General features: G+C 40.2%; 1 protein-coding gene across 3 annotated transcripts in view; it reads right to left on the bottom strand.

The window, feature by feature from the left end:
* EDRF1 (erythroid differentiation regulatory factor 1) overlaps nucleotides 1–14927 on the bottom strand; it is a 48863-nt gene extending 33936 nt beyond the window's left edge. For 2 of the 3 annotated variants that reach the window (XM_030569575.1, XM_030569576.1), the window contains exons 1-8: nucleotides 14706–14927; nucleotides 11271–11479; nucleotides 9583–9649; nucleotides 4040–4165; nucleotides 3361–3485; nucleotides 2765–2924; nucleotides 555–656; nucleotides 133–254 (exon numbers count right to left, since the gene is read on the bottom strand). In XM_030569575.1, the coding sequence (XP_030425435.1) occupies nucleotides 133–254; nucleotides 555–656; nucleotides 2765–2924; nucleotides 3361–3485; nucleotides 4040–4165; nucleotides 9583–9649; nucleotides 11271–11479; nucleotides 14706–14822 (1028 nt within the window). In that variant the 5' untranslated portion in view covers nucleotides 14823–14927. The remainder of the gene's footprint in view (nucleotides 1–132; nucleotides 255–554; nucleotides 657–2764; nucleotides 2925–3360; nucleotides 3486–4039; nucleotides 4166–9582; nucleotides 9650–11270; nucleotides 11480–14705) is intronic. The other variant, XM_030569574.1, reaches the window with a different exon arrangement.
* Nucleotides 14928–15627: the final 700 nt, after the last annotated feature.

The raw sequence follows: 15627 nt of genomic DNA, 5'->3' as shown, positions 1-15627 counted from the left end.
CACACACACACACACACACACACACACACACACACACACACACACACACTCCCAACCACCCATCCCTGAATATGAAATTGAAGCAACAAATGAGTTGTTTGGGATGCACATCACATTAGTTTAAGAATTCACCTGAGACGCAAGCTCACAGCAGGGTATCTTCCACCTCCAAATATAGGCATATTTGATCCTACTAACATGTGAATATCTTCAAAGGTCCACAAGATGTTCCGAACAAAGTCATTTTTAAGTCCCTTTGTTTAAAAAAAGAAAAGGATCTATAAATAATCCACTCTTAATTTTTTCTCCATCACAATCCTCAGAATTACTATAAGAAAGCAAGATGCAAAAAAGGCAAATAAAGGACAGCACAAGACTATGCTATGTGTTCACAGTAACTTAAAAGACCAAGATCACAGATGACAAGAGCTATTTCTACAAAAGGATTTCATTTTTCTCCCCTTACCACCAACCCGAATCCAATTTAGGCCAAATTTAAAATGATTTGTTAAACTGGGGATTGTGTTTCCACTAAGATTCCACATAAAGCATACCTGACTGTTTTCCCCGTCATTGAACAAAGTGCTCAGGTTTTGTTCTTTGGGGGCTGAAGCCACATGCCCCACTACATATGAGGGTTCAAGAGGCACACTTCCCTGTGAAAAGCACAAGGACATAAGGAGTGATTCTGTTGCTGAGGTCAAGTCAGGCCATTTTCAAAAGTGTTATATATATATCCTGAACATTAGATGCATAAAAAGTGAAAACCTTAATTCCAACCTTGTTTTGTTTAATGTGTACAATTTTCTTCAGCCAGTGGCTTATTTCAGTTCTTTCTTACTGTAGCTACTGTATTGGAATTCTAGTACAATTTGTTCAAAGTCAGTCTTCACTGTGACAACTTTACCAATGCAATCTCTATGTGGTGATCTAGAGCAGAGAATCTTCATAATTCTTTATCAAAGATCTGAGTCATCTAGTATCCCTGTTAGTGGTACTGTAGTCACAAAGGTGGGTGATCATTACCGTCTGAATGTAAACAGAATGCTGGAGTATTTTAAATGTATTAAACTTACATTAATTATGAGGATACTCTACATGCACAACAAATACTACTTTTCATAATGTATTTAAACAGCCATTGCATAGACTGAACTCTTAAAATATTGTACAACGTCCTTTAACTTCAGAGAACCTTAATATTCAACTCTACTGTTTGATAAGATAAAGAAAGAAAAATCTGGCTCCTATGTTGCACACATTTTCAGCCACAAGTCAATCTCTTTTTGGCCCCTTTATGAGCATTTATACTGAGGTCTGGAGCAATACTAACCAATCAAAATGCACATCCAATTGCTTGTATTATATTGTATGAGTTCAGTAGAATCTATTCTACTCAGGGTAGTCAATACTATATGATCTCTGCTTACTTTGATATATAATCACAAAATAGATATTTGCATATGCTGCTTGAATGGCTTAGAGATTAACATCTTTCTGGATGCCTAACTTTCTCTCGTCTTCATTAGTGTAAAGTCCACTACACTTAATAAATTCATAACCATAATGCAGAAAATTCCAGGTTCGTTAGATAAATACATTCTGAATGACTGATTTTAAAAAACTACCAGTCTAAACACACTCTTCTGATGAGCATCAAGATTTCCTGTTCTTTAACATAAATACAGTTTGACCAAGATTTTGCTTCAGTAATTCTGGATGTTTGCTTTGACATCAATAAATACTGAAATAATATTAACATGCACTGTGAGAAGACAGAGAATTCTGAAATTCTTCAAGATTCCAGATTCATCCACTTCAGCCCATGTCAATGCCACAAATGATGATGATCACCACGCCTTAGCACATCCTCACAGTACCAGAAAAAAGGCTAAAATAGAAGCTCAATGGAAAGAACACAGGAAACAGAATAAGGAAAGAGCCATCTTTTTTCAATACGACTGTTGAAGAAACAACACATTGTCAAAATGCAGTTCCTTTAAGATTGTCAAGAATCCTGTGGCACCTTATAGACTAACAGACGTTTTGGAGCATGAGCTTTCGTGGGTGAATACCCACTTCCTCAGATGCATGTCGTGGGTATTCACCCACGAAAGCTCATGCTCCAAAACGTCTGTTAGTCTACAAGGTGCCACAGGATTCTTTGCTGCTTTTATAGATCCAGACTAACACAGCTACCCTCTGATATTTAAGATTGTCATGGACTAAAACCAACAAAGAGCAAAAATGCGCAAATACGATTTTTCACACTAACTCAGTATTGCAACACAACGTATGAAAAAAAAAAATCACTTTTCTCAGACCCTCCCATACTTTTGTTTTCTAGGAGCAGGCAGGACATTCAAGTTAAAAATACAGACATATAAATGTATTCCAGTTTTTTATGATCAAGTATACTAAAATGGAGGGCAAATGCTCATTCTGGAATGAAACCCAACATTAGAATTATATATTAAAAAAAATACACTAATCCTATTTAAGGAGAATCAGCTATAGGCAAAATTAGTTTTTGATGTCTATCTGTATACAGATCATAAAGCATTAGGTACCATATAATACTGCTCAAGGAAAGACAAAAATGGTGCTTTTAGAGTCTAGCTGAGCAAGGCTTCTTCTGTGTTAGATTCCGCTTCTTTGGATAAAAAGAGGACTCTTGACTGCTACACTTTTATACCTTATATTAGGCACCAAATACCACTTTCCGATAAAAAGGAAGGTCTGTTAAGATTTAATCCATACTAACCTGATTAGAAGAACCTGGATCTTCAGATACTGAAGAAGGCATTTCAAAAGGGGCTGGCCAGGAAGCTCTTCCTGCTTCATCACTCTCATCAGGAGCTGGATCTTCATGATGCTGTTCTGCAGTGGAAGAAACTGGCTGAGCAGCTCCATCACCATTAATGCTGACAAAAAGACAAACTGGTTAGATATTAAATCTCTCTTTGAATATTTACTGCATTTTATTTTCACAAAAAAGGAGACAAATGTTGATTTAGTTATAAAACTACTCAGCAATATCCATCCTGTAAATTCATCAGTTAGAACAGAAAGACGGGTGTCCAGGATCATATTAAAAATCCTTGAAAATTATGTGTTTTTCTGATAGAGCAGTACTGCAATGTGTTTTCAGCTAAATCATGCTTAGATACTAAAATATTTTAAATAAAGAACTTACTTGCATCAGTGTTATATTCTTAGAACTATATCCTCTCTCGATTTTGTTTTAAGATAAAGAGACAATTTCATATTTTTAACTTTTTTTCAGTATAATGAACAAGAGAAAAGTAAACTGGGTAGAACTCACAAGTTATGCAAATAAAATTAATATAATCAAACCACCTGTAATATAAAAACTTGGAAAGTATAGCCTTCTGGTACCAGTGTTCTTTACTCTTCTTCTTTCTTTGCCACTTCTGATCTATTAGTCTTTGATAGAACTCTTTTAGCCACGTCCAGTCCCCTGTCTAAGCAGCATAAATAAGCATGAAATTAATGTGAAATAACACATGAACAAAAGAATCTAAGTTAAGCATTTAGCAGATACAGTATAACTATCCAAAATGAAATGGCACAAAATAAAATCTGTTAAAAGATAAGTTTTCACAACAGTGCCTTGACCTCTGAACTCTGATGTCAAAATTCAGTTATATTTAACATATTTCAGTGAAATCTACTCTTCAAAAAACAGATTATAGTTTCATGCAGTGTTAAAAGACTGAGTAATAGATTTGTAAAACTGTCCAGCAATATCAAAGACATTAAATGAAAAAGGTGAAAAGGGGTATTTTAAGCATACAATGCCCTCAGTTAAAAGATGTCTGATCTGCTAGTGCAACTTGTAGTTCTATAGCAACCAGAGAGAATCCACAACAACTAAGTGCTTTGTGAACATGTTTTGGTCTTTGTATATAATTCTCGGCAATTTCACTACATCTGCTGTACCTTTGTGCTGACAACACTGCACTTGAAATATATATATGCCACGTGGCCAAAGACATTAACAAAACAAATGGTCAACCTGAGATGATCTCATGAAGAGCTCATGAATATCTAGCTCATCCAGTAAAAGGGTTCGTCCAATACGGTGTACTGCCATGCTCACATGTGACTTGCTGTACGGTATCTTCAGAAGTTTTTTAATGTTCTTGCAAAAAAGACAAAAACAGAAAAGTTATATTCCCCACAATTACGCTGAATTATAAAGAGAAGATTAGTAATTAGAGTGTTCAGAAAAACCATGTACCATGAGTGGGGAAAAAAATAGTAAACATTTTTTTAAGAAGGACAAGTACCTCTCTCTCTTTTTTTTTTCCCTAAAATACCTTCATTCAGCCATCTAACACTCCTGAACCAAGTATGCCTCAACTAGGTTTTCAGAAAGCCTTGTTTCTTATCTGACAGTAACAAAAGGCATCATTTCTGAAGGCAAAAAGACCATCTTGTAACTCCGCCCCCATTTTCCACCTTCTGTGTTTCTCCCTCTGGCTTTCCTCTCCTTCCTCTTGCTCCTCTGGCCATGCCTTGCCGCTTTTGATTTTAGCTGTAGCTCTAATAGTCCCCTCTGAGGAAGTAACCCATTGTGGCAGCATGGTGTATCAATAAGGCTACATTTTAGTCATGGGTATTTTTAGTCAAAGTCATGGACAGGACAAGGGCATAAAAAAAAAATTCAGGCCGGTGACCTTCTCATGACTTTGACTATACACTCCTCCCCAAGGTTTAGTCAGGAGTGGGGACAGCCCAGGGGTGATGTGGGTGCTCGGGAGCCCTAGGGAGAGGCATAGCTAGGCAGCTCTGCACACTGCCTCCACCTTGAGTGCCCACTCCGCAGCTCCCATTGGCCAGAAACCATGGCCAATGGAAGCTGCAGGGGTAGTGTCTGCAGGCAGGAGGCAGCATGCAGAGCCACTGGCCACACCTCCACCTAGGAGCTGAGGGATGTTGCTGCTTCTGGGGAGCTCCCCGCACCCCGATGTAAGTGCCACCCAGAGCCCTCATCCCCTCCCACACCCAACTCCTACTGCTGATGCTAGGGGCCAGAGACTGCCCCAGCAGCAGCCAGCACAGCTGGCCCAGGAGCTGCTCAGGCGGCCCTCAGGCAGCAACTAAGACTGCAGCAGCCAGTGTGATCAAGCACTAAAGATCAGGATTGCTTGTCTATAAAGTTAAATCATCGCCAGAAAATCTCTCTTCAAACTAGTACAGTCAGAATGGATCATTAAGCAACTGGAGTCTAATTTACAGTGCAAGTGGAAGTTGTCCTTGCTTGCCAACGAAGTTGTAATAGCAAATGTATGTGCTCATCATTAGTTTAAGCAGAGCCCATTCCTATAGAAGTAGTATATCTGGGGAAAAAAAACAAAAAACAAACCAAAAAAACCCATAGCCTTTGATATCAGCTGTCAGCACTCAAGATATTACTACTCAGTATGCTACTAATTCAACTGCAGGACCACAGGGCCCAGGGGTCCTAGTCTTGGACCAGGACACCATTGTGTAGTCACTGTACAAATAGAATAAAAAAAGCACCAAGGAGCTTACAATCTAAGCATAGGACAAGAGACAACTGATGGATACAAACCAACAGACAGAGTAAAAGGAAGAAATAAGACAAAATTGGTATTATGATGAGCAGTGGTCTCAGCAATTTAGCCATCATCAAGTGTTTAGCAGGCTTCACAGAAAAGGAAAGTTTTAAGAAGGGTTTTGAAGGATGATGTATTAGCTTTACAAATGTTTACAAGTAGCTATCTCCCAAGCACCTCCTCCATGGTCGGGAGAAAGATGCTTGTTTGAAACTTTCGCAAATGGGAGATGATGGCATCATGGGGGGATCAGAGGCTGGAGTCAACATCTCAGGAGTGAATAAGAGATAAACAGAGAGGATAGGCCATGAAGGACCTTGAAAGCAAAGACAAGCAGCTTATGTCTGATTTGACAGAGAAGCAGGAGCCAGTGAAGGAATGACATGGTCAAAGCATGGCGGATAGAAAAATTTCCTTTGCAGCAGCATTCTGAATGGATGAGAGCAAGACCAGAGAGAAGGATGATGAATTAATTGAACCTAGACCAGAATTTAATTGTAGATGGATAGGAGAGTCTGTACAGTGCAGATTTTTTCAGTCTGACATCTCTAAGATTTAGATATAGCCTGGATGTAGAAGCAGACACCCCATTCAAGAGCCTAAATGACAGGCAGAATGGAGCTGATGTCCACAGTGACTGAAAAATTAGAGTTGGAAGGGGGAGATTAAGAACTCTGTTTTAGCTGCTTTGAACTTGAGCCCACAGCTAGACATCCATGAGATGTCAGAGAGACACACCAAGATTTTAGATTGGACAAAAGGAGACAGGTCTGGAGTACAGAGGTAGATTTCAGAATTGTCAGCATAGAGATGACAGTTGAATTTGTTTGCAGGTGAAATTACCCAGAGATAAGGTGTAGAAAGAGAAGAGAAGGGGACCAAGGACAGATCCCTGTGGAACCCCCACAGAAAGTTGTTGGGGAGAGAGGAGGATCCTTCAGAGAACATGCCGAAGGAGTAATGAGAGAAGTAGGAACAGAATCATGAGAGGATAGAATCACAAAAGACAAGATTTCAAGAAGAGGAGCATGGCTGACAATGCCGGAAGTGGCTGACAGGTCAAGGAGGCTGAGGATGTAGTACTGTTTCTGAGCCTTGGCTAAGAAAAAAAAGTCATCAGACACTTTAGACACACAAGGTGGTCCAATAAAAGGTATTACTTCACCCACTTTGTCTCTCTAATATCCTGAGACCAACACAGCTACAATTACAACACATACAACAATTAATGACTTTGGCAAGGACAGTTTCAGTGAGTGGTCACCCAATGAAATTAACAGGCAACAGGTTTCAGACAAACAAAATCAAGTAATTCTTCACATAATGCACAGGCAACCTGTGGAACTCGTTGTCAGCAATTGTTGTGAAGGCCAAAACTATAACTGGATTCAAAAACAAATTAGATAAGTTCATGAAAGATAGTCACTGATGGATCTATTAGCCAAGATTATCAGGGATGCAACCCCATACTCTGGGTGTCCCTAAACCTCTGATTGCCAGAAACTGGGAGTGGATGACAGGGGATGGATCACTCGACATTGCTCTACTATATTCATTCCCTTTGAAACATCTGGCATTGGCCACTGTTGGAAGACAGGATACTGGGCTAGATGGACCACTGGTCTGACCCAATATGGCCATTCTTATGTTATGTTGAGTGCAAAGGGGGAAACCAGATTGGAGATGATCTAGGCTGGAACTGGAAGAGAGGAACTCCAGACAGCAATTGTAAGCAATGCATTCAATGAGCTTAGACAGGAAAGGGGGAGGGGGGTAGTTGGAGATGCAAATATGGTAAAAAGGGGGTGGTGGTTTTTTTATGTCTTTTTTATTTAAGATAGAAGAGACTAAAGCATGCTTGTATTGTGAGGGGAGAGTGCAAGGTTCAGGAAAAGAGTAACGGAGGAGATGAGAGTAGGCACAGTGAGATCAGTAGATGGAATGTGGCCACTGAGGTGTTAAAGGAGCAGCGCAGACAAGAATCTTCTGTGTCTGTGATAGGGAGGGAGGGTGGGAGGAGAGAGTTGTTGAAAAGGAATGGAAGGGAAGCTGAGGAGGGGAAAGATAATTTATTCTGTTAATTTTCTCTTGGAATAAATTTACGAAATTCTGTGTGGAAAGAAGTAGAGACAAGATGGCAAAAAGGTGGCTGAGACTGCAGACATGAGATTCTCTCCCAGATTCACTCCCCAGATTTCCTAGCAGGAATCTTACCAAAAAAAAAAAAAAATTTCTTCCTAAACAGCACTTGCAAATTGGTTTCTCAATCTGTCTAAGTTTCATAAATTAGAAAAGTATTGCAAATGGATTAAAAAATATTAAATTTGAATCCTATACTACCAATATTAGAGCTATTTCAACTAGCACATACTAACTCAGAGCTCACAGAAGTCCCTTTTAGTTGATGTTAACTGAAAAGAAAACCTCCAAAGCTTTTAAAATGAGAGAGGGATTTTTAAGTGAAAAAAGTTTGCATGAATACGGTAACAGCAAGTTAAGAACATAAGAATGGCCGTACTGGGTAAGACCAAAGGTCCATCCAGCCCAGTATCCTGTCTACCGACAGTAGCCAATGCCAGGTGACCCAAAGGGAGTGAACCTAACAGGTAATGATCAAGTGATCTCTCTCCTGCCATCCATTTCCACCCTCTGACAGAGTCTAAGGACATCATTCCTTACCCCATCCTGGCTAAAAGCCATTAATGGACTTAACCTCCATGAATTTAGTTGACTGAGTTATTGTTACTCAGGATCACAAAAATGAAAGCAGAGGAAAGAGAAGTTGAAAACATAAGTTAGATGTTGAATATGCTACAGAAAACCAAATTCTCATAATGAAACATTAAAGAGAAAATGTGGATTCATGTTTAAATGTTATTGCATAATACTGCCACAGAAAATACAAGCTTAGTTATATAATATTAATTATGCAAAGAAATGTTTTAAATGCTTGAATTTAACACAAGAGATTTTCAAAGCAAAAACAAAACCCAACCCCCACCCAAGAACTAATTCCAAAATATTGTATTTCTGCAAGCCCTACAGATATCTTTATTTGGAGATAATGATCATCTTGTGCTAATACTTTTGAGAGTACAACAGGTAATATAGCTGTCATATAAGCAAATGATAAATGTCTGAGTATTTATCAGAATATTTAAATTATCAAGGTAAAACAGGAGGCTCTATTTTAAAAGCAGGAAACGTTGGTCTCATAACAATATTATTCCACTGATAAGTGTTTTGGATATACAAAAATGCCTCACTTAGATGCAAATATTTTGTTGGAGGGCCATTGGCACAGTGGATAAGCAGTTGTCGTCATACCATTACTGACCTACTGAGTTCCAAATAAGGGTATAGGGAACAGACCTCTTGTAGGAGCTTTCAGACAGCAAGTCAGGGAACAGCTTGGCAGTGGGTCTTCCCTAGATACTCACATTTGACTAGGTGTGGGTATAAGCTACTAGAATGCTCTTCCCCTATTGCTGACTTGAGTTAGATATAGTAGAATTTACTGTAATACACTCAAATAGGCTACTGAAGTAGTCCTCGTCATGCTCTCATTCAGATCAATAGCAAAACTCCCACTGACTTTATGGGGACAATATAATGAATGCTTGATTTTAGCAGCTCACTATTTCAACTTTTCCCACCAAATGTAAAATTATTTGGGGGGTGGAGGGGAGGGAGGCAATTTTCTTTTTCCCTCCTCTTTGCTTCTCATCTTTCCTCAATGCTTTTCTGTCCATCTGTATCTTTGGGTATGTCTACACTGCAAATAAAAACCTGAAGCTATTTGTACTTTATTCATTCAATTGTCACAACTATAAGCAAATAGCCAAAGTGAAATAAGGTTTTCTTAAATAATTTAACTAAATAAAATATTATTAAATAAAACAGTCACTGTAGCATAAGCCATAATCAAGATACAATTACAAAACTGAAGAATTATTGAAGTATAAACTGCACATACCTCAGAATCGGACACAACATCCACATCATTTCCAACTGAGTCAATGAAGTCGTATGCCATGCCAAAGCTATTTAAAGAAGATTGGAAGTTTAAACCATTGCATTTTGACATTTAAAACATAACTGCTTGTTCCTCAAAGTACCTAGTGACTCTTTAAGAAAACCCATTCTTTCATAGTTATAAAAAAATTAAAAAAAGATAGAATCTACAGAGCCATTACAAAGTACAATGGGATCTGAACTCTAAACGCCACAAAATTATTTTGAAGTTACAAGTTGTTTCTTTGAAGCCATCTTTAAATTGTTCTTGAAATCCAGTTTTCAGTTATTACAAAACACAATTTGTTAGAGAGATAAGGCAACTATACAAGATGCTTTATTTGTTTTGTAACGGAAAGGAGGCGAGTTGCAATAAAAGTGTTAGCATATCATGAAAAGTGGTTATTTGCCAGAAGGGAATAAACATTCATTTTCCAAAAGTTTGTGTTCTTTTAAGTGATTAAAACTGGAGGAGCTAAACCCTGTTTAAGAGCTGTTCTTCTTCTTCCTTTCATTTTCATTTAAGATAATGTTGACTATTTTATTATTTTTAAAACTTAAATAAGTTTTATGGAAAATGACTCAGTAACAGAACAGCCTAATTTTAATAAACACAACACCCTTACTGTTTGTCTGCTTTATTTAAAACCTGTATCTCCCCAAGTTGCATGTAATTCAAAGAAGAGCATTTCCTACGTAGACCACTTTTTCAAATTGAGATGAATGTGCCATCTATCTTAATGTGACCAGAGACATTCACACAGCCCTGAGCTGGTGCTTTAACTACTAGAATTTGGTGTTTCCCTTGGAAATGTGTACATTTCCATCTGTGAACAATTCCAAAATAAAAGAGTAGAGAAAGTAAAGATAGGAGTTCACTAGCCTACCTAATCAAAACATATGTATTAAGTCTGCCCACTGTTTAATGTTTTTTTAAAGATTAGAGGTAAAATTTCCTGCTTAGCACAGAGTCCACAAGAGTTATGCGCCACTTAAGCATTAATTTGGCAATTTAAGAGGTGTGAGCCCTGTGTAATTTCCATCCTACATGCCAATCTGCTTCAGCAGATCATCTCAGATTTGACACTGGCTGTGATACAAGAGACATTTTTTTCCATTGCTGAACTTTCCTTGTCCAATTTCCAAAATATCAAACCACCATGTTTTCCTAATTATTTTTCTTAGGTATTTGCTACCTATTTTTATTTTTAAAACATACATTTATTGTAGGCATGGCAAGAAAATATCCATAAATATGTCCATTCCTATTGCTGAATTTCCAAGCCGTCAGCCAATTTCTGACCAATAGTCAGAAGGCTACAGATTTGTTTCAGAATATTATTCTTTTTTCCTTATATGATCAAAGAGTAGAATTCCTATTACTACTCAGTCAATCTAGCCTGACCAACTGATACCATCCAACTGCATGCCTGTAGTCAACGTGAAATGAGTTTGACTGTCTCAGTCCAGTTGCCAGCATACACATCGCAAAATCTACCATCATAATTGGTATTCTTAATCACCTCCTTAACAAGAAGGATTAAAGCATATTGGGTGAGGGAAGGCAAAGGAGAGTGCAAAGACAAAGCAAGAAGGAGAAACAGAAGGGATAGTAGAGAATAGGACAATTTGTAGTGATGTCAGTGTTACCTTGAAAACAGTTTGCTCTTCTTGCTGTTGCCAAGAATGGTTGTTCCTGCTGGTCCCAATTTGGCGCTTTCACGTAACCAATTAGCAGGTGGAAGTTTCAAATCAGTCTTTTCTTGAAGACGGGCAAATGCTGCTTGTGGTGGGGCAGACGAGTATTTCACCACAGCACTGCTTTTTACTTCGTTACCTCCAAGAAATAACACCGACCCCTAGTTTGCAGAACAGAAATTAGAGTCCTTCATTCACAAATTAGTTTCTTTAAAAGTTACTAGACTTTACTTGATGTAAGTTCAATTCTATTAACTGACTATACTAGAAATACAATTAACAACAGGCCATTTTCTACCCAACTTAATTAATGCCTAATCCTGTAAAGATTTACACATTTAACTTCACACGTTGTAATGAGTTCCACTGACTTCAGTAGTATTCTTAAGCATATGCTTAACTTTATGTACTGGGAGAAATGCTACTGAAGTCAGTGGACTTACTAGAGTGTAAAATAAAGCACATGCTTTTAAAATCTTTGTATGATTTAAATTAAAAAAACACACTGCAGAACACTGGTCTCATTACAGATTAAGTATAACAGTGAAAAGCATTACATGCTGACATAAATAAGGTTTTATAATTACATTTTTAACTACTGTACCTCAGTCCCAATGTAAATATACTATTACTAACACAATTGAAGACTGTATATCACAAGTCAGACAACCTTAACTAAGTACATGTGCAGCTATGTGCTCTGCTTATATTAGCGTCTTTCATTTTAAGCCTCCCAAGGTGTTTTATACCTATATGCAGAATATGCATCATTCCCACAAGATTAGTAGTAACCAACCTGTATCAGCATATCGCATAACATCTGAACATCAAAATAAGAAAAAACAAACAGCAACATAAATGCATTTTAAGTATTACCACATAGAAAAGGGAAACAAGCCCTCCTTCTGGAGTCCAGCTGTTTTGCAATGTGCCAGTTGCTCATTCTCTACCACAGAGGTTAATGCTTTGAGCAGTAATATGTATGCTGTGTGTAGGAAAGGTCCTGATTCTGTAAATGAATCTGAGTGAACAGACCCTTAAGCCCAGGCAGACCCCCAAAAGACCTGAACTGGGGCCTGTCCCTGTAAGTCTCTTTACTAGAGCTTCTAGTTTGACAACGCTGCATATAATAGGTGTAAAGTCTAAATATGCAACAGTCATGCATAACAAAAGTAACCAGTAATCTCTTACGTGACAACAAAGATGAAAATTCTTTTAGATGATTGCCTCAGGGCAGCTTCATCTCGTCTACACTGGGATTTCTGACACTAGTGTAGCTGCACCATGCAAACTCTTACTCTAGATAGTTTATACTGGTACAGTTTACTGTAATTTGAAACTGAAGCGAACTTCCCCAGATCAGATCTACACTAGGGATTTGCACTAATTAAGCTATACTAGAAGCTGAAATCCTAATTTAACAAGGTTATTTTTATCGGTCTTGTACAGAACCAAATACTCTCAGTGCATAGCAAATAAATAATAAAAACTGATTATCTTGTAGAGCCACGCATTTGTAATATTCCTTTTTATAAGAAGGGTTAGCAACCCTGAGTTTAGTGAGACCAGAGGGACCCCTATATTTCATTTCTAATTACTATTTTCAGAGGGCTTGGCTTTGCAACCCAATGGGGCACACAAGCATAGATACCAACAGTTACAGTATGGCTAAACGCAACAAAGATTCAATAGCTATGCCCCAAACCCTAGTTTTGGCTGTTGCATTAAAATACCAAAGAAATATTAAGGAGAGTAGGATTTTTATTTTATTTTTTTTTGCGGGGGAGGAAGAGGGGAAGTCAGAGAAAGGAAAATGAAGGTAGGCAAGAAGGGGAAATGGTCTGAAGAGAAAAGAGAGAATTTAAGGCTACGGTGGTTTCTTTATTGAAAAACATCCCAATAGTGGCTCTGGAGAGCTCCTCTTCTTTCCCCTGCAGCTCAGGCACCACAGCACTACACAGAGTAATTTGGCATACTAGGAAGTTTGCATTGTGGTAGCAGTTCATCATTATCCTCACAGGGTATGTCAGTTTACTACATGTTTGCTGTGTTGTTTTAGCTGCGTTGGTCCAAGGACACCAGGAGAGTGAGGTAATATCTTTTATTGGCTCAATGTCTGTTGGTGAAAGAGACAAGCTTTCAAGCTATACAGAGTTCTTCTACAGGTCTGGAAAAGGCACTCAGAGTATAACAGCTAAATATAAGGTATAACAGGTGTCAAACTACAGTGTTGGCAGCAATGCACCCCACCTCCTAAACTGGCTGAATTGTACCTAAGGGGTGTTCTCTAGAAGTAATTCCTACTGTGACAGGAGAGAAGCTGAAGCTAGATGTGTGGTGTTATGAGTTACACTGAAAGAGGATGGCTAATGAACCCTCTCTAATTGTATACAGAACACTTACTAATAATTGCCAACGTTTAAAAAGGCACCTTTACGTGTTTACCTTGAAATCAGGTCACCTCTATGAAGCAGAATCCAGTGAAAGAAATTGAACTCAGCAGTGATCATTGCAAGGTGCAATGTTGACAAGATAAACAGATGTCTGTTTTCTAAATTTAGCACTTTTTATCAAAGTACTTTACAAGCCCTCCCTCATCCTAGAGAAATATATTCCGAGCAACTCCTCTGGAGTAGGCCCATATTTATTTCTCCCTCTTCAAGACAGGGAAAGGAAAACAAGTGATTAAGTAAGTCAGGGAGGGTTTGTGTCTAGAATGAATTTGATGTGCCTGGCATCCAGGGCTGTGCTCAGACCATGTTCCTCTTCCCTACTTTGCACTTAGGGCTTGTACAAATTATCACTTATGTTGGTATAACTTGTGTCCCGCAGGAGTGTGAATAAGCTGGCTCTCCTCTGTCAACATACAGTGTCTTCACCAATGCGCTAGAGTGGCACTGTTGCATCAGTGCAGCTGCACAGCGTTTAGTGTACACTATCCCTAAGTGGCAGCCCAGTCCGTGTGCCAAAAGAAAACCCAGGGGTGGAGTGAGACAGTCACTTCACAGCGCACTCCTTGTAACTGTAGGTATGGAGAGCTGAAGGCTGACAGGCACCGAGACAATGGGAAACTGCCACCATGTCAGTGTGCCTGAGTGACAGGTGCCAACCGGGCCGCGTGCTGGCAGACGGTGCGGGTGGCCATGCCCCCGGGTTGCTGACACCCCCTCCCACGCACCTCAGGGGGATACAGTGGGCGACCCCGGCTATGGACAGAGCCTAGGGGTGAGTCCGCAGGGCAGACTCCCCGCCGTGTGTGTAGACGGGGGAGAGGAGCGGGCACCTCGGCTCCAGGACATCGTGTGAGGGGGTGCGGGAGCGGAGCCCACGAGCGGACCGGGCCCCACCGAAGCGCGAGCTCCCCGCATGGGGGAGGCTGCCGCTCACCTGCTTCAGCTCCTCTGGGTCTCCCGTCAGCGGGCCGGGCCCCGCTACATCGCTTCCCGCGGCGGGGCCCGCTTCGGTGCAGGCTCCCCAGGGCGTGGGGGGCCCCGTGCCCTCCATTGGCTCTGGCCTCGCAGGCTGCCGCAGAACCGCAAGGAGCTTGAAGCCGCGGCTGCCGCCAACAGCCCAAGCAGCAGAGGGGAAGGGGAGAACGGAAGTCTCGCGGAGAAGGCTCCTTCTCGCGGGACTTGGCGAGAGCGGCTGGCTACAGGCTCTGCCGTTGCTCTTGTGTAAGCTCGCGGATGCGCTTGGGCATGAGCGAAGTCGGCGCGCCGCTCTCCGGGGCTCCAGCTAAGGCTCCACTATGGGAGGCGGCTTGTTTCATGGCCGGGCCTGTGACCCTCATAAAACTAACAGCAATGAATCTGTTGCACGTTGGGGTGTGTGGGACGGGCTCCCGTGCAGAGTGCAGGAGCCATCCGAAAAGCTAAGCGAACGTTAGGGGTCATTAGGAAGGGGCTAGACAGTAGGAAAATAGCATAACTCCATGGGATGCCCACCGTTTGAGTACTGTGTGGCGTTCTGGGCATCCCAGCCAGCCAGAGCTATATTAGAGCTGTGGAAAGTACAGAGAAGGGCAACACAAATGGTCGGGGTAGGGAACAGCTTCTGTATGAGGTGAGTTTAAAAAGACTGGGACTGTTCAGTTTAGAAAAGAGCTGACTAAGGGGGGATATGGTGGCTATAAAATCGTGAATGGTATGGAAAAAGTGAAGAGGGGAGTGTTATTTACCTCTTCACAAATCATAAAGAACCAGGTGTTGCCCAATAAAATTAATAGGCAGCAGGTTTAAAACAAACAAAAAGAAATACCTCTTGAACTCATTGAGGGGAGTGATGTGAAGGCCAAAAGTATAACTGGGTT

The sequence above is a fragment of the Gopherus evgoodei genome, chromosome 7 (genome assembly GCF_007399415.2).
Source record: "Gopherus evgoodei ecotype Sinaloan lineage chromosome 7, rGopEvg1_v1.p, whole genome shotgun sequence".
Classification (NCBI taxonomy): domain Eukaryota; kingdom Metazoa; phylum Chordata; order Testudines; family Testudinidae; genus Gopherus; species Gopherus evgoodei.
The sequence above is the reverse complement of the archived record's forward strand: the minus strand, read 5'-3'. Positions and strand labels throughout refer to the sequence as shown.